At 44.3% G+C, this 23,608-nt stretch overlaps 1 protein-coding gene across 7 annotated transcripts in view; it reads left to right on the top strand.

Moving 5' to 3' along the window:
- Positions 1 to 23,608, top strand: part of LOC115830226 (transcription factor COE3) — a 90,416-nt gene that overhangs the window by 11,158 nt on the left and 55,650 nt on the right. For 6 of the 7 annotated variants that reach the window (XM_030794324.1, XM_030794325.1, XM_030794331.1 and 3 more), the window contains exons 2-6: positions 964 to 1,120; positions 4,105 to 4,168; positions 5,188 to 5,243; positions 7,327 to 7,400; positions 10,851 to 10,919. In XM_030794324.1, the coding sequence (XP_030650184.1) occupies positions 964 to 1,120; positions 4,105 to 4,168; positions 5,188 to 5,243; positions 7,327 to 7,400; positions 10,851 to 10,919 (420 nt within the window). The remainder of the gene's footprint in view (positions 1 to 963; positions 1,121 to 4,104; positions 4,169 to 5,187; positions 5,244 to 7,326; positions 7,401 to 10,850; positions 10,920 to 23,608) is intronic. The other variant, XM_030794329.1, reaches the window with a different exon arrangement.

Here is a 23,608-nt window from a genome sequence, read left to right on the forward strand (position 1 = left end):
TGTCAAGTCCACATATCTAAAACTTACAATGGTTTTCTTTGTATGAGGAGAACTGAAAGAATATTCTTAGTAAAAAAAAATAAAGACAGACAGTTCCCACTTTTCTCTCATTGGTCAGTGAGTCGGACGGCTACTGTTAGCTAAAGATGATCTGGAGACAGCCCTGTCTTTGAGAAACGGTGTCAGGGGAGCAGGCCGATTGATTAGCGAGCGTATGGATATAGGTGAAGAAGTGTTTGGAGCTTGGTGACTCCGTGTGGCTCCTCCGTCTCTGTCAGCTCTCGGCTCGGCACGCGTTCTAATCGATGCTGAAACGCGGGGTTCTGGGTGGAGGTTTTCTATTGGTCGCACTCAGGGGAGCCGGCGTTGGAGGCGAGCGAGTTTGATTGACAGGTCAGAGGAAACTGGAGCGCAGCAGTTGCCAAGCAGAGCGGTACCCAGTAGCGATTGGCAGTCACAAAGGCAGAAGGTGCCTTCTGGGGTACCCGCATCCTCGCCAAATTCCAATTGTTTAGGTGGCAGAGGAAAAAGAAAGACAAAAGAGAGTGTGGCACACACAGGGCACGCGAAGAACGAGCCAAAAATCTCTTACTTTGTAACGTCCCCTCCTCCCCTTTCTTTTCTGTTAGAATCATCCTGTTTTATATCACCAGTTGTTTATTAGTTTACGTGTTCACCTGGCGTAAACTGGAATGTTTTGACACACGATTGTGCAAGACTTTTTTTTTTTTTTGGCTTTTCATAAAATATCTACAAATACACAATCATACAAGGCGAGGCACGGTTCATAATTTTTGTAGTTGCATCCCGGCGGAACAGTACTGTATCAGAAAAAAAAAAAAAAAAAAATGTTAGTGGTTTATGTCTCTGATGTCGATACTCATTTTTTCCTCTCTTTTATCTTTTCTCTCCTCTCTTCACCTCCCCTCCCCTCTTTCCTTGTCTCTGTTGTTCTTTCCGTAGCGGTGTTGGTCTAGCTCGGGCTCACTATGAGAAGCAACCACCATCTAACCTGCGCAAGTCCAACTTCTTCCACTTTGTACTTGCGCTGTATGATCGTCAGGGCCAGCCCGTGGAGATTGAGAGGACATCCTATGTGGACTTTGTGGAGAAGGACAAAGTAGGTGCTCTGACACACACGCTGACAGGAGTATGAGGCAGGAAGCATGTAGGGTCCGTTGCGATGTTAGCAAAGTGGGGCTTGATTGCAAAGAGCCAGCAGCACCGTTTTGTCGTGTCTCATTCAAGGAAAGATTATAAATTTGGAGAATTTAAAAAAAAAAATGTATGACAATATGCTGTGTGTTTCTGTTGACATGCCATGTCTAAATGGATACATGGTATGGCAACTGAAACTAAATCATAAAAAAATTTGAAAAAAAAAAAGGTTTAAAATATACAATGTGATTTAAACTGCATGGGTAAACAAAATGGGAGAAATACGAAAACATTCATGTTCTCAACTAAATTAACACTCTTGGATACTAAGATATAATAACACTCAGTCAAATATGTACAAACACTCAAATGTTTTATTATATTTACACATAATTTAATTTTAGATAATGTGACCATTTATAGATATTGTGTTGCTTTTTCATGAGCACAAATTGAACATTATACCCTTAAAAAAGTGTGAACTAACCAGAACACTGGCCATAATTACACATTCTTGCTATATAAATTATTATATGATATTAAATTTTAAAATGATTGGCATAGTCACTATTTTTGAATTGTTCTTGGGTATTACCGTGTAATTAACTTGTAATAAAAGCAGTTAAACCATTTTTATAATCATATATATTTACACAGATATGACTGTTTATAAAATTCAATACAATGAATGTGCAAGTGTTCAATGCATTTCTAAGAATCTTTTAATAGAAACGTTTTGATTTCCAGATTCATTTCAAATTAATGTTGTGCAAGGATAATACACTCCACTTATACTTAAAGAGATACAGTTCATTCTCAGTGCATAAAGTTTACTCTCATTAAATCTATGTTCCATACGTAACTCAGAAATCCCCTGCGTGTAATGTCAGTATCTCCCATTTTGGTTGTATTGTCAAGCTTTGCCGTTTTCATAGTTTGATGTTATACTTTGTCACTGTGACAATTCCAAAAGTCACACATAGGGGGCAGTGAAGAGTCCAGATGAAAAACCCTCAGTAGGTGTCAATCAGCAATGCTTTTTGTCAAGCAAATATAAAAATGTAATTACTCAAGCACACCCAAAGTAAGAATCATGCCAAAATATCAGATATGAGCAATATTAACAATTATCTATGAAATGTTTTACTCCTTGTTTGTGTGACATATATTATACGATGGTTTTATGTAACAAAATTGGTATTTAAAATAAAAATGAAGTAAGAATTTTTTTTTTTCAGTCAGGTTTATTTTTTGTGATTATTTCCAAGGATTTCTTTGTCTCCGTATGACAAATTTTGACAATATTTTCCAAGTTATTATTTTCCTTTTTCCATTGAGTGTCTTCCTGTGTATAAGCATCCCATCTTCTCACCGCCCCAAAAGACCGTGTGTGTTAAAACCATCCTCCGTGTTATGTGTAGCCATGTTCGATACCTGCTAGCCCTGCTGTGTAGGGGGGGTTGTTCTCAGTAAAAGGTTACAGGGAACAGCTCCGCCCACGGTCAGGGCGGGACGCAGGCCAGCTGGCACGGTCACTCCTCTGTCCTCCCTGTCCGTTCACCTCCGTCTCGACCTCTCTGCCCCTCCTTCACTCCAGGCTGGGCTGCTGCCAAAGCACGACGGCACACTTGGCACACGCCGGCAAAAAAAAAAAGACTGGGGTGGGGGTGTGTGTGTGGGGGGGGGGGATTGAGGAAGGAGTATGTCCTGTCCTGGCATATACTAAAGGAGTGACATGAAAGAAGTGAAGTCTGATTTACCTGAGGGGCGGAGGAGGGAAAAAAAAATATCTCCTTCTAACCGCTGCACTCTGTCTGCCTCTCCCTATGAGGAATGATTTCAATGTGTGTGTGTGTGTGTGTGTGTGTGTGTGTCTTTAGTGTAGTACAACACTGGGAGCTCTGTTTTATGTAATTGCTCCGATGTAAGGGAAGGACAGTGGAGTGAAGCAGCTGGCTCTGCATGCGTGGTATTGGAAGTGAGAGGATATCATTTGGATTTGACAGTACCTCTTGCTAACAACTTGCGGCAAAAATTCTGGTTATCCAAGAAAAAGAAATTAAGGAACAAATCTCTCTCAGTGACTATGGAATCATTTTACATTTAAGAGAAAATGTGGTTAAGCCCTTGTGGTGGATTTGGAGGTCTCCCATCAGTGAAAAACTGCTTAAGGTTTAATACAAAGTACATGAAGCTTAGGTAATTTACAGGTCAATAACACATTTTGAATTATTTACATGTCAATGCATGCAGTACGCATTAAAATGACGGCATTGGCTTCAAATACCCTCCCCTTCCCTGGTTTACACAATAAAATAAAAGACTACAGAAGTTATTCCCAGTAGTTTGAGATTCAGGATTAGGGCCTGAGACCCAGCATCTGCTAAGATTATGCCTTGTCGTTTGGGATTTATGCTGGATTTCAATGTGTCAGAAAGAACTTGCTTCAAGTGGATGAGTGCTGAGAAGCCTGGGAAAATGCCCAACTTCTTTTTGTGTGTAAATGTCTACAATGTATGTGGGTGTTGTGGAGATCTCCCTTTTTCCTCCTCTATCTCACTCTGCAGATCACTGGTTCTGAATTTTGTTGTTGTTGTTGTTTTGTTTTCTTTTTTTTTTAAATTTCAGTCCTGTGTTTTTTTTTATCTTTATTTGCATTGTATTATGTGGTAAAGAATTCAGTATCTTTATAATCAGCGTTTTTTCAGTCTATGTCTTTTACAGATTTTTTTTTTTTTTAGGAAACTACTTGAGGTGTAATTGTCTGGTGTGTAATGTGAAACTGACCCAATAAATGGGCATTTCAAATTTAATTCTCTCTCTCTCTCTGTCTCCCTCTCCCTCTCTCCCTCTCCCTCTCCCTCTCTCTCTCTCTCTCCCTCTCCCTCTCCCTCTCTCTCTCTCTCTCTCTCTCTGTGTCTCTGTCTCTGTCTCTCACTGCATTAGGAGTATAATGGTGAAAAAACCAACAATGGCATCCATTACAGACTACAGCTTCTCTACAGTAATGGTAAGACTGGGTTACACTCTCTGATCTTTTTTTTTTTTTTTTTTTTCAACCCATCAATAAAAAAGAGACAGATTGTGCAGTACACGCTGCACTAAATGAGAAAGGAAACATTGCTATCGCAATATGTTTCATCACATCTGGATATAGTATTTCAGTGATCCCATCTGTTTATACTAAAAGAACCTCATGATTTTACACACATCAGCACACCAGAGTTTCCACTTCACAATCTCGCATCACCCGCCCCTGCTAACACAGACAACACTGATCCGAGCAGAAGCCAGAGGTAACACTAATGCAAAGGGAATCTATGGGCCTCTGTGACTGAGTCACACACAGACACTCTAGCAGGTGGCTCTGCCCTTCCAGCAAGATTGCCTCAGCTGTTTTCCTGTGGTTTTCCCAATCTAGCTCTGTGCTAATAGGCAATAATGATGGATGTTTAATTTGTCTGTAGATGTGGATTCCTTGTTCTCCTAAAGGAGAGAGAGAGAGAGAGGCAACGAGGCTGGAGCAGTGAGAAGGGCTTGGCAGTCTGAGGCGGGAATGCTATAAATAATGAAAAACTCCAGAGTAGAGCCTTGTTTGTTTTTGCTAAGGGGGGTTAGTCGAATAGCTCGGTCGGCACGACAAGCCTAACAGAACACATAAATGTACTGTAGGGACAAGAATATTAACGAAACTCATTTCCTAGACGTTCCAGTCGAAATCGTTTGTTTTGCGCTCGCTTTTCAAGAACCGGATTTGCATTTTTTTAGAAGCAATGTTTGTGTTGTCGTTTAGAGAGGCAGTTAATTTGATTAAGAATTTTATGTACGTGTTTGGGCCGAAATTAAACAGGTGTAAGCGTGCTGTTGTCGCCGAATTGAAAATTTTGGGAAATCGAATTTAAAAATAAAACCCCACAATGTATGAAATTTTTATTATCTGTGAGAAGGATCATTTTCTGTGCAGCTACCTCAAACCACAGCTCAGCCTTATTCCGTTTTCAAAACTTTGTCTTGTTCTTAATGTTGCAGGCATCAGAACAGAACAAGACCTGTACGTACGGTTGATAGACTCCATGACTAAACAGGTGAGTGCATTTTCAATCCATCTCACTTTTATTCTCTATTACTACAACATTTCTGGCACTTTAACATTCTCCATTATAAACATTGCCAATGTTTTACACATGACATTTGTTGTGCCATATCCACTGTGCTGAATTTAACAAACCAGTAATGGATATTTAAAAAAAAATGGGGGAAGATACTGGTATAAAACTAAAAAAAAAAACAAAACTAGTATTAGAATAAAACTAGTATAAAACATACGTGTAGCACCATTTATACCGTATACCAAAATAAACAGATATGAACATTCCCATCAAATTCTGACAGTCTCTTCTCTCTGTTGTAAATACACCATTAAACTTACAACTCCCTGCTCCGCCCCACACACACCCTGTCCGCAACTCAGCAAGGCCCCCACTGTCACTCTGTGTCAGCCTGTCACAGATCGATATGGCAACCAGGTCCTCGACAAAGCGTCAGCCCCGGAGACCAATCAATATCCCTTAATGTAGCTGCAGAGCCCGCACACTGGAGACAATAATCCTGACAACAACAAAAGGGGCTGCAGCCATGCACGGCTTTAAAATCCTCTCCCTCCCGCTTCCTTCAGCAGACAGACATGGGGTTTTACATATGTGCATCTGCAGTGGTAATCCAGTAAGCAGAGGGAATGTGTATTGATTGGTTTGGTCACTGTAAAAAAAAAAAAAAGAGAGAGAAGAAGAAGAAGAAAAAAAAAAAGGGGGCAGTTCAAACTTAAAATGTTAAGAGAATGTATTGTATAGCCCCGATTTGACTTTACTGAATTTGTGGGCAGAGAACTGGGTTAAAAAGGAATCTTGCTCTCAAGCTGAGTAAACTTAGAAATGCTATGCACCGGGCTGCCTTAGGATTCTTAGCTGGAGATATTTTCATTTTCTTTTCTTTTCTTTCTTTCTTTCTTTCTTTCTTTCTTTCTTTCTTTCTTTCTTTCTTTCTTTCTTTCTTTCTGTCTTTCTTTCCTTCTTTCTTTCTTCCTTTTCAATGTTCTGTTTTTTAAGTATAGGAAAAAGCTCCCTTTAATGGTACCAGAATAAAAACCCGGTTAACACTTTCCATTCCAAAAAAAAAACAAAAGGGTATTCTTGGTTGAAACGAAGGCAGCAATGCCTGCCTGATTAACCAAAACGCAATCACAATTAGTGCTGAATATGAAACCCATAGTCTACATTATGCCCCCCAGGTGGTCATGCCAGTACACAATTATCCCTCACTACTCCCCATAACCAGTTTCAGCTAGATACAGTATAAGAATATGAGGTGAGTCGGACTACTTTGGCATTGGTAATGTGAATCAAGACTGATGATATATATAAATATCGACCCATTCCTCTCCTTACTACCTGACCAGCCCAAATACACCCTCCCCAAACCCCAGCCCTCCCCCAGGGCAAAACTGGAGGATGTTAATAAAGAGGAAGAGACCTTCATAGGAAAGAGAGATCAATAATGTAAAAGTGGTCGTTATCCTAAAAGTATTGTCCCCCTGGGCTTTGCCGCAGTTCAGTCTGGCTAGCTGACCATATAGGCGGATGAGGTGGGGATGATAAGTTGAGGAAGGTTGTAGGGCGTGTTAAGGCTGTGTGTGTGTGTGTGTGTGCGCGTGTGTGTGTGCGCTAGCATGTGTGTATGTGTGTAAAGGTCGGAGGACAGCTACGTCCCTTTGGATCTGAAGATGTGAGTCAAAAGGTAGCGGCTAGATTCTCTGTCTGCCTAAATACTCTCAGCCCATCCGTCATCCATCGCTGGCATGACGGCTCGCTGACGGAGGCCTGGGAGGTGGCTCCTCACATGGGGTCTGGCCAGCCATCTGGCTGCGAAGGCTAGAGGCTGCTGGAGAGGATGATAGAGATTTCCCCCATGCATCCCCACAGAGACTGGATTCCTACCAGCACTCACCATTTTTTCAGACAGGGCAGATATATTTGCTATCAATTATCAGTCAGGTTTTTTTTTTTTGTACTGAGAGATGTTTTGCAACCCTAAGGCTGGGATCGATGGCATGAATGTTTCATTTCTTTGATATGTGAGAGGCACTGACATTGTTTCTTTTTCTTTTTACAGCCAATCCTCTACGAGGGCCAGGACAAAAACCCAGAGATGTGTCGCGTTCTTCTCACCCATGAGATCATGTGCAGGTTTGTTTCTCTCGGCCTGTGAATTCAACCTCACAAAGCCTGAATGCAAAACCTATTAGGCGCTAACACCTCTTGTATGATCCTGTAAACCACCAGTCTAAACATAACGGCTAGGGTTCTGTCTCTGTAGGCAAACTGAATACTGAAAACATTCACTTCGTGAGAGCTGTGTATGAGTATTTAGTTACGGGTCTGGGCTCAGAGTTCTCCTTCCGCGCCTACTGCAGGGCTCCAAACGTGGGGTACAGAGAATCCACCCCTCTCCACAGTGTGGTCCTACAGGGCTACCCTCATTAAAGAGCACCCATTGGCTTTAATGATATGTAATTATCGGCGCACTGCAAGCCCGCTGGCTGGAGGCCTGGGCAGTCAGGGCTGCTGATGGGGGTCAGAGGGTCTGGGCAGGCGGGGGGGCTCAGTTAGGGGGGCCTTAGAGGTTGGGGGTTAGAGGCTGGTAGTCTGCCTGGCTAAGGGGCTGAGATGGTGGGGGACCCTGTTTTAATAATGTAGCAGAGGAAACACCAGTTCCACGTGCCTCACTGGGTGCCAGGGGATGCTGGGATATATGGCTGCTCCACCACAGAGGACCACGCTGTGCAGAGGAAGGAGAGGACATATGTGGGTGGATGTGTGTATTTGTGTGAGTTCACAGGCGCGCATACAAACACACAGACGCAAACCCAATTTGTCGACGTTTCCCCTTGTTTAAACAGACTTCACACAACCCCTATCGTCAGATCTATCAAGTATTTTAAGTAGATATTACCATCTATGGAGGAAAAAAAAACAGATTTTAGCATGTTTGAATTTTTTTTTTGTTTTTTTCATTTCTACTTGACGACCTAGCTTCTTCCACAGAGATGATTTTGATACAGGATCCATTTCCATAATGATCGCTCACTTTGAGTCGGTCATTATGTGATTGAGTGTGATTATTAACAACTCTCCCCTGATGAATGGTGTGTTTCCATTCGCTAATGAGAAGGAGATGAGAGCTGCTCCCACTCACTCTCTCTCCCAGGTGATACTGCTCTTTATCTGCTCCCTCATGGTACCGAGCCCGCCTCGCTACATCAGGCCGAGGACTGAGGCTGCTATTCCAGCAGCTGCGCACGTAAGCCTTGCTGACAGCTTTTTCAATGATGCTCACTATAGTTTTGACCCTTTTGTGCAATATTCTCCTCCCTCATCCTTCATTTCAAGACCTGGCACTGTTTGACCATTCAGTTTGTTCTCTACAATCTGCGTTATCACACTGACTGATGAATTGGCAGTTTAGTAAACAATAATAAATATAGACGGGAGCTCGGCCCAGATAACGGGGGTAGTCGTACAGAAAACTCTCAGGATGATGATCATTCTTTATTATACAAAAAAAAAGGGGATAAATAATTTGTCCTGGGATTTTACCTTTTACTGCTAATTTCCCAGGGCCTCAAGACCCTACCACAAACTTCAAACTGGCACTCCAAAGAACCAAAACGGGGCATCACAACAGTCAGCTGGCATGATGTACGTGTGAAATCATGGGCATGATGGGCACGGACTGGATTTGATTCATCCGTGCGGTTGCCAGTCTGGACGAGGACTCGGTGCTAGAAAGACTTGCCATCAGCCTTAGCCTCAAGCCAAGCAGACTGTGGCATATCATTAGCCCTGGCTTCAGACCCTACGTTTGGGTTTGGTAATTACAGCACTTGCCCTTTGAAAACAAGCCCTCCATTGACGTCCATTCTCTCTGTGTCTTATCGGCTGCACTCGTTCAACAGGCTCCCTCTGTTCCCCTCTCTCTGATGCCTGTCTTCAGGTTCCCTTGGGACACTTTGTAGGCTGTTTTCATTTGAGCAGAGCTCTGATATTCCAGCCTTGTACGATAAATCTACCTTTCTTGCTCTTAAGTGAATCCACTTCTAGATTGTAGAGGACTGTCTGGCTGACTGGAGACATCCAGAGTAGTGGTGCTTGCCACTGGCCAAGTAGGTGTGATCATTGTGGGGTTGTTCTGTACAGCATGGTTGTCTGGAGGGTTGGTGGGTGGATGTCCCTTTTCTCCTCTCCCTAATCAGAAGGAAAAGTTTCCCATCACTGATGGCACAGCTTCTTCAGAACCCATTTTCAGGAGGCTTGAAGTTGTATCTCCATTTGTTTGTGGGCTACTTCCCTCACTCATTAGCTAGCCCACTGTTAGCCTGCTCAGACCCTTGGGGGACTGGCATTAAGGCAATATTACGGACGCTCTGCCAAGGTTTGTTTTTGTGTGCAAGGGGCCTCAGGCTCCCTGAGGACTACGCTGGGCTCCTGGGGTCCAGTTTGTTTATAACACTTCTTTCTCAGTTTGAGGAGGTTGTCACCACAGCGGCACCATTGGGTTTCCAATGCTAATTGGTCTCCTGGAACTTTGCTAATGGTTCCAAGTAGCTGGGGGAATAAATTATTGTGGCGTTCTCTATGGCAACAGTCACACACACAAAGAACAGGAAAAAACAGTGCTTAGTTTATGTTTTTTCCATTCTTAGAGATCAAACAATATGATAAATGATTCATAAACTCGGATCATTTCGAATTCAGATCCTTTAAGTGAGTATTGTTTGTCAAATGGCAATCTAATTCATGACAGCATGTGGCAAATCATATGAATGCATGAGGATTTTAGTCGCTTAAAAAGCCATCAGTAAAATTTGATTGTCGTGCTAGGAAAATAAAAAATTAAGCTAAAACAAAACACGCAAAACCCATTCATTATTTAGTATTTATGCATTTGTCAGTTTTTTGTCAATTATCATTGCACGCTTGCCACCCTCAATAATTTCCATCACTGTCACATCATTCTAAAGCCTGCAGTGAATGAGCTTAGACCGAATTGGAATGATAAATGCACAGATGGATTTTTTTGGGTAGGTCCATCGGTGACCACACCAGTTTGGCTGGCGGGGGGGTTGTATTTAAGGGAACGACATGCCACCAGATGAGGTGCCAGCCTGGGGCGAGGGCACGGGCAAGGGCAGGGGTGACGGCATTGGAGCGAGGTGGTGGAGACAGAGGCGCTGCACCAGGACATGTCTGGGCGCTGTCCAAACTGTCAGTGGCTAGCTGAGTGACCTTGGCTGAAACCCAGCCCAGCTGGACTGCGGGACAAGGGGAGTGAGAGGGCAACGTGTCAGGCAGCCACCAGCTTGTGCAAGGGCTCGGTCGCTACAACACATATCCCTGCCATTTCAACTTGAGTGAAATTAATGTATAAGAATGAACAAAACAGCTGTGTTTCCCCGGAATATCAAAGACGCATGTTGGATTTACATGCCGCTTTTCTTTTCTTTTTTTTTTTTAATTACGTAAAGGAAACTGAAAGAACAAAATTTTTTTTTTTTTTCTGTTACACCAAATGTCATTGGGTCCCAGTTTAGGAGCGGCTGAGATTTGACCGTGTGCTTTGTTACGTTTGTATTACAGTCGGTGTTGTGATAAGAAGAGTTGCGGAAACCGAAACGAGACACCGTCTGACCCTGTCATCATAGACAGGTAAGAGCATCCACGCCCGCTCCTCTCTCTTCTTTCTTTCCTGCAGCGCAACCAAAGAGACTGAAGCAACCCTCAGCATTCCAGAAGCAAACAGGTACCCATTTCAGTGATTGCACAATCATCAGAGCGTTTCATCAGCGTCCGGGTTTCAGCCCGTTTAGAAATTTACTGTAGGTTTAAAAGCGCTTGCGGCATATCAGCCGAGATCTTTGTGAGATGATATCTTATCAAGAACAAAGCTTTAACTGAGCAACCGGTCTCTAAACCACCAACTTCTCTGTTTGCAAATATGACGCAAAAAAAACACTCACCTGAGGACGCTTGGCTTTCTACCCTTTTCATTCTTCTACCTTTTCCTCATTCTCACAGTTTCCTCAAAGACGTTCAATAGTCTATGAAGTATTCATAACTCCATGCATTTTGAATTCTGAGAACAGTATTGAATTAGTCATTAAATCCGAGACACACTATGTACTGGAATCATCCAACATTCCTTTAATTCTCCTCACACAGGATCAGTTGTATCTCAGCAATCACTTTTGAATAGTTCACCTTTCACAAGCAAATTAGCTACACTGTCATGTCTGTGAGGCATTCCCCCCGATCAGGCAAGACGGCAAAAAGCGATGCCTTTTCATAACTGAGGTGAAGAGTCAGACAATTAATCGTTCCCACAGATAAAGAGAACACTTTTGACAGACACAGACACACATATATACACATGTATTGACAAGCACAATCACACATGCACACATATATAGACCAACGCACTCATATACTCTCTTACAAATGATTCCAAGATCTGACGAGGCTGATCTTGATTGTGTACAGAATTTTAACCTTACTTAGAACGTAAAGGGATGTGACACTTCCTGTTCTGATTTATTTAGTGCCATTTCCTGGCCACCTCTTCATATGCTGAGCTTCATGATGGAGACAGGAGACAGTTCTGGAAAGAGCTAAGCTGCCTTTTCCAAAATGGACTGCAATACGTTCCTAGGGCACAGGGGTCATTACCAAATCCATGTTGGCTCGTTAGGTTGGCCTTGGAGCGCATCCAGGGGACAGGAGAGAGGGGAGCCGGAAATCAGTGACCCTCCCTCTCTATGAACCCAGCCACACACATACACACACACACATGCACACACAAACACACACACACACAAAAAAAACCCAAACACACACATACAGAGTCTTCTCACCTCTCGCTGCCATGGAGTGCCTGTGATTGGTGTAAGCTCTAAACCTGCGGAGATGATGTCACCTCTCTCTTTTTTTGCAATAGTAAGCCAATGAGCTTAATTACAAAGCTCTGCACCTGTTATTCTCTTCTAACAACAAATTGTCTCTGCCAACTGTGGAGCTGACAGTGGATGATCAAAACCGAGATGAAAACTTAGCTTTTAAAGAAACTCCGTATTTCTCGTCCACTTCGCAATGAGACCCGCGTCACTGTCTGAAACGTCTCTTTAGGGAGTCGTGTGAATGAATAGTACCACGGTAGGGCAACATCACTGACAGCCACAACTCTCTGTGTGTGAAAGTGAGTGTGTTTGCCACATTCAAACCCCTCATTACGCTGACCAAACCCATTGGAAAGTGTTTACTGGTGACAGAGGAGGTTTCTGATTTAAGTCAGGCGAGCCCATACGACTGCATTTTAGCGCCCTATTAAGCGATGCAGTATTTATGAGAGAGCCGCCCCAAGCTCCTTAAACCAACAGATAAATCAGACTGGCACAAGGGTCGGCCGCCGGCCCACGATGCAAATCAGAGGCATCGCTCGTCACTGTAAACCGCTTAATGACCGCCATTCGTCGGCCCCCATCTCATCCGCCGCCCTTTGTTTCAAACACAGCGTTGGCCTGTAAATCAAGGCCTGTCGCTCCGTTACATGGTCTCTGCCCATCATAAACACACACGCAGTCAAATGGATCCATGTGCGTGCGCACACATACACACACACAGACACACGGATGCACAGACACACACACACACACAAAGTAGACATATGGGTTCTTTTTTTTGTTGTTTTCAAATCCAGTTGCCTATTAGCGCTCATTAATAACACAGTGTCATTGTGCAGTGAACTTGGTTTGAGTAATAGCAGACCCGCTGTCTTTGAATGATTACATCATGAATAAATATTAATATTATGGAAAATAAAGTAGAGCTTAATTGTGATATGAAAAGAAGCCATCCTTTTTAAGCCACACTGATTTTATCAATAAGTTGGCACTCTGCTCAATTAGGGTGGGTTAGTAGCAGGTTAGAGTGCTTAAGAAGGGCCTCTACATGAACCAGGAAGTGCTTTCTTTAAACATACTACCATTTACGCCCAAGAGAGCGCTGAGGCAAGCAGAAAGTCACCAAGGTCCAGGTGAAATATTGGTTGCTTGGCTTTAAAACAGGTGTTATTACAAGCTAATATTGCAATTAGATCGCCCAGCGAGATCCCCCGGTGGGCTCATAAATTCTCCAGGACTGTTAGAGTGTACGGAGGGGCTAACTCTAATTACCCCCTCCTACTCTCACCCCCCCACTCCCTGCCTTTAATGTCCCGCTACAACATGACAGTCATGGCTTTGTCCTTCTCCACTACACAGCCATTTGGGACTTTTGATGTCCTATGTTAGGAGAACGCAGCAGAGCTTAGACAAGGGAGTTCTCCTCGCTAATATCCATTACGCGGCGTCCTCGTCAACTTCAATCTTGTACGGACATTCACCTGTATTCACCCTTCACACTATCCATTACTGCAGTTCTCACAAAGTCAGGCTCAGCTCTGGGTCCCTCAAAGGACAGTACACTGCACAGGCAACACGCACTCTTCAGTCCTAGCAAGTGCTAAGACACGCCCAGTCAAAACATAGCTTGACCGTTTCCCTGTTATAGCGGAGGCCAACAGGTTTTCAAAACACGCTACAGGCTAATTGTCTCATGGTCGTAGCACAGGCTAACAGGCTTTCTGTAACGGCACAGACTAACAAGCTCTCAGTTTGGCCCGCTGGGCTTAACTCAGGCGTGTGGGGTCAAGTGTAGAGCGGCTCACTGTCGTCAGATGGGAATAGGAGATGGAACCCTGTGTTTGGTCTGGATCCTTCAGTCACTGGCCTATTTATTTAACTGCCGTTACAGCAGCAAGAAGTGGACGTGCACACTCACGCATGCTACAGGCCTTTCGCTCACAGACAGACCAGGCCAGTGCGGAGAAACGAGAAGACAGACATACAAGTCTCTAGTGCTTGATGCTCAACAAAAAGGTGCTAATAACATGGAGTGAGGGCTGGAAAAAAAACACAGCTCTTTCATTTACCAGTAGGGGAAAAAAGGATACTTATCTGATGGTTGATTTGTTTGGATTGTTTTAAGTTTTTGTTTATTAATATTTGAATTTTGTCATGTTTATACGTTTTTTTTTTTAATTATAAAGATGAGAGGGAATTATCCCAAGAGGTTCAGAAATGGCTCTAAGTAGCCAACTCATGACTTGACATCTGTGTGGAAGTAAACAGTAAACATACTAATGTACACTAACACACACATACACACACACACAAACACACACACATGCACACACACGCACACACAGATAGCGAGGGAGAAAGACATTAGTATACCCATGAACGAGTGTATGTGTGTATGTGTGGCAGTAATTCAGGACAATGATTGAGGTGGTAGCTCTCTGTAGGGTTAACCCTGCAGGGCAGGGGGGGGAGGTGAGGTTGGGGGGTAGTTCTGCCTCTCCGGACCCTTCCCAGCAATCGCAGCCTATTGATCGGCCAACGAGCCCATCGGAGCCGGCCAGATTAAGAGTATAGATTTGCAATAAAAGGAGGACATTACTCGGCAGGCTGGGTAAAATTGAAAAAAATGATGAGGTCCAGGAAGTGGGATGAGTCAGGGGGAAAGAACACTAGGGTTTAGCACGCTGGGTTATGGCAGTAAAGACTTTTATGTTGTATGTATAAGCAGGGATATATTACTCTAAGAGAAAAGTGGACACACTGGACAAGTGTTATTGCATAGTTTTATACCTGAATCTATGTGTGTTATTATAAAACGTGACCGTGAGGACTAAATTCTAAGTTACGCGTGTTAATGAAAAACCATTGATCGCAGATTGCAAAGCTTGACATATGTACTGGTTATATAAGATATTTTTAAACATTACAGAATCTTGTGACAGGTGTCGTAGTGTGAAGATGTGTGTATGTGTGTGACATTAGGGATATATGTGAACAGTATGCGTGTGTTTGATACATAGGTGTTTTTGTGAAAATGTACGTATGTGTATGTTTTGAAAGGCTTGTGTGTGAGGGCAGGGTGAGCACACATGTGTGTGTGTGTGTGTGTGTGTGCGTGAGTGTTTGTGTGTGTGTGTGTATGTTTGTGCTTGTGTGAGTGACAAGGGGGAGTCCTGTTTGTAAAATATGGATGGGATGGTGGGAGCATTGAGGCAGGTGGCCCGTTTGGCTGGTTCAATAATTCAGTGTATCCTGTTTCTGTCCCACACAGGGCACAGGCAGAGGGGGGGGTGGGGGGGGGGGGTGTGTGGGGACTGTCCAACTTCAGGGACAGTAATTTTCTGTTTTCTTGAAACAAAAAAGACATTCCTGTCCTCTCCTTATATCAAGCCTTAAGTTTAGATGAATATCAGCCTCAGAAAGGATGGTGTTATAACAGTGACAAAACTAGTGAGAAATGCAGGTGGGATGAAGTCTGTTTCTATAATGAGTCAGAACGCATCACTTATATATATATATATATATATATATATATATATATATATATATATATATATATATATATAGGCTTTGCTTTGCCCGAGTCCACAACAGCAGCATTATTATATGTTCCACTATATGTTCCACTATGTTGTTCTTCTGACATCAGTACACAAATGGGTACACATATGTGGAGGGGTGTTTGTTTGTTTCTCTGTGTATTGTGTTTGTGTATGTATTGCAGACGACCTTGAGTAACAGCCCATTGGAGGGCTGAGGGGAAATATCTTCGCCTCTGTTTGTGGTGTAGGCCTCTCTCCTTTCAGCAGGGTATCTATTACAACTTCAAAACAGACCATGCAACACGGGCAGGCCTGCAAATAGAAAGCCACAGAACCGCAATCACGTTCTCTCACTGTTCCAGGGTTAGGATATCACCTTCTTCTGCGCCGTGGCGACCAGAAGGTTAAATCGTAACCCTGCTAGCATTCTGAAGGAAATCTCAGGCATCTGGTTTCTCTAAATCTTTACGCAGCCTGACATAGTACGGAGAATCTCACTCAAAACATTAAAAAAAGAGAGAGAGAGATAGAGAGAGAGAGAGAGAAGAGAAAAGAAAGATAAGAAAAGGGTTTGGCAATAAGCTCGGTGAGCAGGCGCGCAGCTGGGCTGTCTGTTTACTGCTCTCAGTGGGGTAAGTGTTTGCATCCAGAGCCTGAGGTGAGATGTGTCTGGGAGCCTGTGGGGCTAACTGCATTAGGCCTGCATGGAGCCAGGGCCTGTAGCTGCCCCTCAGGGCTGAGGAGGAGTGATGTGATCCTGAGGGAAGTGTGCAGTGGCCCAGGGAGATGCACGAGAACACCCCCCGGCCCCCCCCCCCCCCTACTCCTCCACCAGCCTCCCCATCCCTCCACCAGCCTCCCGGCCCACCTCCATCTGCCGGTGGAAAACAAGAAAAGTGCATCATACAGATTTTTTTTTTTTCTTTTTTATGACACGGCTCACACAGGTGAACACGGAAGCTGCGCGGGACACCGGAGGAAAGCGAGACGCGAGGGCGCTGGTGAGCGCGGTCCGCGCCTTGCAGGCTGTAACGAACGAGGGGCATGGGAACCCGGTTAAAGCCCGCAGGAGGCGTGGCGCCGGCTAAACCCACCCCTCCAGCGCCTGTCGCTAATGCCAGCGTTAGCCCCGGGTTTCCCTCTGTGAGCGAAAAGCTATCGATCCCCCTTCTGTTGATCTTGCTGTTGACATATCGCTACCTCCTGCAGCTTTCAAAGAGTGAGCATGGGGTGGGATGTAATCTGGGAGTGTAAACATGCGATGGGCCCCTCGCGGCGTTGGGCCGTCTTTGACAGAAGCGCGCGCGCGCTTATTCGAGATGCTTTTTTTGTGCTGGAGCTGACCCCTAAACCCCTAAACAACCCACACCCACACCTCACTCGCCCATCAAATACTGTATCTCCAGGTAGTCTGTCGATGATCCGCTTCCAAAAAAAAAAAAAAAAGCATCTTCAATTACCCAGAGACATCCGGTGCGATACACGAAAACAGCTTTAAATTCTCTCTTCAATATGCTAGGCTATCTAGATTAACAGACGGGATCGGAGATGCCACCTCTTTCGAAACTACTCTGTGAGCAACAGCAGTAACTGAGACAATGAGTTATTCTCATCGTTTATCTGCTCCGACCTCCTTAAAGAGCAGTCAGAAGTAACTGTTGAGCTGAACTGATTCTGATCCTCGTGCTGCTCCTTGTAGAGGCCGTGGCCAGTTCAAACTACAGTTGTTTGTTTGGAGAGGTGCTGTTGTAAGTCTAATAAAGAAAGCCTCTGTGAGCGAGAAGCTTTGTCGCTGAGAGACCAGAAAAACCATCGGGTCATCCGGTCATCATCTTGGGGCTCTTTAGTTTTGTATTTCATCTACGTCTTTCTTTCATGATCACTGCCTGAATGTAACGTTCCCCATCAAAAGAAATATTCATAGGCGTCTTGCGGTTATATTGAACGACCATATATTTAAAAACAGACGCAGAAAGGCAACCGTGTGGACGAACTGATAATGAACACGGCGTATAAGCACAGTTTCAAATATTTGGCCGCTCGAACGCAATATCAGCTTCATCTCTTAAATATGAAACAGACAGGCTGGCGGGGGAAAGGTGATGGTACGGAGTGTACTGGGAGGATTTCTGAATGAGCGCTGTCGATTCCTCTGTCGGTTCCTCCTTTCTTCTTATTGTCCTCGGGGCCTCTCACAGTCTCAGGGTGCAATCTTGCCCTGGCATGTCCAGACTGGTCAACAACCAGGCAGGGAGAGAAAGAGAAAGAGAGCGGGAGAGAGAGAGCGAGAGAGCTTGGCGAAGAGACAGAAAGAAAAAGGGAGAAGAGAGGGGTGTGGAGGAGAGAAATGATGCTTTGGATGAAGGGCAGAGGTTGGGAGGGGGTTGAGAAAGAGCAGGAGGGTGTGGGGAGTGGGGAGTGGGGAGTGGGGGGTGGAGGGGTGGGAGGGTGGGAGGGTGGAGGAGGGCAAAGGGGAAAAGGAGGGAATGAGAATGAAGAGAGAAGGGGGGGGGGGGGGGGGGGGAGGCAAGAGAGACAAGGAGAGAAGAGCAGATTAAGAGGGTATTGATTTCTATATAAAGATCCAGAAATTTGATATGGGGGAATGTCGCAGGAGAGTGCAGGGCCACAGTTAGAGTGCTTAGGGACGTCTAGGGTCTCCATTACATAATCCCAACCATATAGGCAGAGCTATGATCATCATTAAGATTGTCTTTTATGGGGAACATTGTCTTTATGTACTATGGTGCTTAACTGCAATACTGGAAGAGCTAAACTGCATATGAATACGAATTCATATTTACAGGATAAACTGGCCATTCCGTATACACTAATACAGTACCAAGTGAAAAATAATAAAAACAAACATGTTGAGATTTTCTTTGTTTCAGAAACATCACATCGGAGTGCTGTCTCTTCTGACTGGCTGTGTCAGGTTCACTGGCCGGTGAACCTGGGCTTTTGTATCTGAGTCTTCACAGTTTGTAGTTTGAGTCAGTCTGGTTGTGTCTGGCTTTTGTTGTGCTCTAAATATACATAGCTGGGTTGGAGGATCATCTATATTTGATGTCTTCCTCATGCCAGTGAGAGGGTGAGACCCTATGGCATTAACCCCCCCTCTGTGTACACAAACACACACACACACACACACACACACACACACACACACACACACACACACACTTCTACTTATTTTCTTAACATACAGCTGAATGCTCTCTTGCTCTCTGTCTCACACACACACACACACACACACACTTATGTAAACATAAACTGAGCTTGTGCTATTATATGTGCTTGCATAAACACACAGATTCTCGGTTTCTCTCTCTCTCTCTCTCTCTCTCTCTCTCTCTCTCTCTCTCTCTCTCTCTCTCTCTTTATTCCTCTCTTATACACACACACACACAAACATACACAGACACATAAAACACACCTGTACACACACAAGTTCAGGGAAAGATACATACATATCCTGTTAAGATTTTATCTCTCTCTATAAAGACACACACACACACCCACACACACACACACACACACGCGCGCGCACACACACAAAATACAACACAAATCAATACCAATTTATAATTCAGGATTGCTGGAGTTTGGGTTTTAGGGCAGGCGGCTTCCAGCCTTCATAAATATTACAGTGTTATTGACTGGATCCGAACGAATTGGAGATTTTTTTTTCTCTCTCCTTCCCCCTTTTCTTGTTTCAGGGTGCTGAGCAATAAAGTCTGCTTTTATTTATTCCCTTTGAGTTAGAGATGAGAGGCATAACTGGATACAAATTATGATCCCTAGAATGAAATAAAGTGGATAATAGCGGACAGAGGATGAAGCCCCTCCAAATCTGCGGAGAGTAATCTGCTATGTGCTGGGATTGTGTTAAGCGGGGGCGATTTGTCTGGACCGCGTCCCCCTCTGCCTGTGAGGGCGAGCCACAGTTTTAAATGGATTTGTACCCTAAGTGCAAACACGCTGTCTTGTAAGACATTGATCATTTGGATTTGAGTAGTCAGTAGTGTGGAGCGTCAGTCAAAAGGAAAGACTGTCGGGTGGGTTGGGGTGTGGAGGAGGGGGGGGGGGGGTATAGAAAATCAGCCTAGACTACAGGAAAACAGGCTTTTTCTTCACTGCACAGAGCACTTGTCAGTATATCAAATAAGTAGATGAACAAAGCCACCAACAACAATGATGACGAGGACAGCAACAATGACAACAACAACAAGAACAACAACAACAACAACAGCTACTACTACTACAACTACTACTACTACTACGACTACAATAATAATAACAATAATAATAATGATAATGATAATACTAGTTATGCCTCACTTTATTACAATTTAATAACAGTATATTGTACAATATATGCATTACAATTTGTTTAGAACGTATGGAGTGTACATGCTTGATAATCTTTAACTTTTCCAGCCTGAACCAAAAGAGCTGTCTTGTGGGGCCAGGTAGAAATGAACACACAAACACACACACGCACACGAGCACGCACACACGCGCACAAACACACACACACACAAACACACACACACACACACACAAACAGAGTTTTCCCTGACCTAACCACTCCACCCCCGCCTCAGATCTCCTGGGGAGTTCACCCGATGAAAGAAAATCAATCATGTCATAAACCAGAGCAGAAAAAAAAAAAACCCTTTCACAAAGTAAAAAAACCCCTGATGACGGGGTACAGCCCTTAAAGATAAAGTGCCATGCCAAAGCCTTCTTTTCATAAACAAGAGATATGCACTGCACACACACACACACACACACACACACACACACGTTCGGTGGTTTGGAGTTGGGTAGTGATGGAGGGCAGGGTGGAGGCCAGTGGCTCAGGGGAGGAGAGATTTGGGAGTGAAGTACATTCTCCTCAGCAGTCAATACTGAGCTCATCAGCAGCCCTGCTTTTAATCCCTTAATCAGCCACTGCCACTCTCAGCTAATTGGGAAGTAGCTGCGAGACCTGGGTAGAGAATGCCCTCACTCTGCAACCTCTGTACTGCACAGTGTTCACGTACATGAGGCCAAATGCACACTCCTCCTCCTTAAAAAAAAAAAATAGTGGAAATTTTGGGGTGAGACAAGGTGTAGAGTCAAGATTTATGATACATGCCTGAAAACTGTGAATATTTTCAGATTCAAACAGATCAGAGAGCCACACAGATATAGACAGCCCAGTAAATATGTATACAGTTTTACTCATGTACAAGAGGGTTTATATTAAGTTCTTGGTGATATTGTAGCAAGTTCTTACGAAACCTGCAGTCTTTTTTTTTTCTTTTTTTTTTGCTGTCAGAATAATCGTTGGTGCTTTCTGCGTATTAGTGAAAACATAAGTATTTTGTATAATGACCAGTAATGAGTAATCATCAGGAATCATGTTCCTGAGCAAGAGTGAAAGTGGTACCTTATAAAAAGATGATGAAAATATGAAAATTCCATCAGTTTCCTCCAGAGCGGATGATCATCGGGGGCGGGGGGGGGGGGGAGGTGGTTGGCCGGAATGCTCTCCAGCCCTGCCGCACCACGTGCGCCCCTCTTACGGACTGAAAACTGAACTTATTGATTTTCTCACACCACAAGCACAATTTTCGTATTTTTCCTTCACCTGAGAGAAGTGATCTATACATCCCTTGACACGTCTTAATGGTCCGGCTGACCACAGCGGGATGGGGCCCAGCGCTCACACACGCAGCGCAAAAACATACCAGATCAAGTGTTTAATACAGCCTCACTGCAGTTCCTGTGTGTGTGAAAACACGCTCTCTGAACCAGCCTCGGCTGCACGAAAATCTAAAACGCCCTGAAAAGAGAAAAGAACGCGCCTACAACGTCGCGCGACGTGAACTGAAGTTTGCGCGTATTCGGGCGGCTTGACTTCTCACTTTAACCGCAAATACTGTGTGTATTCCCGCCACTTGTTCCAGGACAACCGTATTCTGTTAATTGGGACTAGTTATTGATTACCTATGCTTTTTTTTTTTTTATTTGCACTTTTAAGCATATGCGAAGTTAGCGTAGTTTGTTTTCACTAGCCCTGGTGTAATGAGCGCAGAGTTATCTCTGACAGGAATTACAGCAATGAAAACCAAGTCCAGGTCTCTACCGCATCTTTAAGCTAAAGGTCCTTGCTGTGCCGGGTAGCAGGCACATATGGATAGTAAAGGATTGTTTGTTGCTTGCTAATCATGACTGCAGTGTCTGCTGCTGGAGGAGCATTTGGCAGTGCAAACGAGGAGGAGAGCGGGAGACTGGCACTGCCCAGCCGTCTTTAGCGGCAGTAAAACCCTCTTAGTGGGTAGTGCCATCTGGCCGGGCCCCTCGTGGGGGAGAACGTAACGTGCCCAAACTTCAGGGTCGAGATGCTTTACTGCCCAAGCCTGCCGTCTGCAGATGGCACAGGCAGAGCCACTGGAAAACGGCAAGGTCGGCACGCATGGCGCGGGACTGGGACCACTAAATGGCGCGGAAAGCATTTGAGGGGATGCCGGGGCGGATATGCATCTCGGCGGGCTTAATCCATCCCTCATTCAGCCTCACACAGAGCGGGAGGCTCAGGGCTCCAATGTGTGTGCGAGGCTGTTTAAAAAAAAACGAATGCCACAGCTCTCTCCCATTGTTACCGCCACTGCTCCTGAATGAGGAGAAACCCAAATCCATTGTCAAAGTGCACCCTCTTACGACATGCTTCCAAAGTTGAGTCGTAAATGTTTCCTCTTTAAAGTGTAAGTGACTGTGTATTTCAGTGTTTGTACGGTACGCAATATCTGGATTGCATTGTTTGTTGTAAACTGTTGGCATTTTTTTTGTTTCTTTCTTTCTTTTTTTCTCTACTTTTTTTTTTTTTACAGATTGCCTAGAATATTCTGAACAACGTTTGAACAGTCTGAGAACTGAATGGAGTTTTTTGAAAACAGTGTTTGTACAAGGCAAACATATGCATGTGTGTGTGTGTGTGTGTCTATATGTGTGTGAGCGTGTGTGCGTGCGTGAGTTAGAGTGTGAGTTTTGGGGAGGTTCCAGAGGTTATGCCTCACTGCAGTGGGTCTAAGGGGCTCTTTCTTCTCCAGTGGGTGGCAGCTGGCAAAATGAATAGCCATTTTAAGAGCAGTAAGAAAGGAACAGGCACACAGCACAAAGGAATTTAATAAGTATGCAGTCTCCGTCAAAAGAAATGACTGATGAAACATGGAGGGGGGAAAAAAAAGGTACTGGGGGAGTAGTTTTTTTTTTTTTATATGATGTGGTATAGCTCTTTTACCAGACCTCCTTACTCCTACTTCCTCAATCCTCCATCTCGCTCTCCACAAACAGGCTTGGAATCCCAGAGCTCCACACAGCCTCCAGCTAGAGATGAGACTGAAAATTAATTTTGGGGGTTTCATTAAATTCACTTTTTGGCCCATTTCCCTGAGTGGTCCCCAAGCAGAACGCCCTGGCATCGCTGCCGCCACCACCACACTCTGCGCCCGACCGGGAATAACCACCACTGGGCGCGTTGGGGGAAGAGAAAGACAGAGAGAGAGAGAGAGAGAGAGAGAGAGAGAAAAGATTGCCGAGAAAACCACACACAACAAAAGGCATTCGAAGGAGTGAGAGAGATACACCGCAATACTAAGAGCAAAACATTTTACACTGGAGCTTTCAGAGCATAGCCCAAAGTGTCGTCAGTGAAACTGTCGTTAGACATATGAGCAGCGCATTTTAATTGCAGCTGGAAAACGAGAGGCCGACCAGCTTAAATCTTGGCGCGAATGCGGAAAATTCTAGACTCAGAGATTTGTCGAATATGAACTTTTTCCTTGTGTGATAATGGGACTTTCCGGCAGGACATTCTGAGCATGTTCAGTGTACATGACTGGGTTATTAT

The sequence above is a fragment of the Chanos chanos genome, chromosome 2 (assembly GCF_902362185.1).
Source record: "Chanos chanos chromosome 2, fChaCha1.1, whole genome shotgun sequence".
NCBI lineage: Eukaryota > Metazoa > Chordata > Actinopteri > Gonorynchiformes > Chanidae > Chanos > Chanos chanos.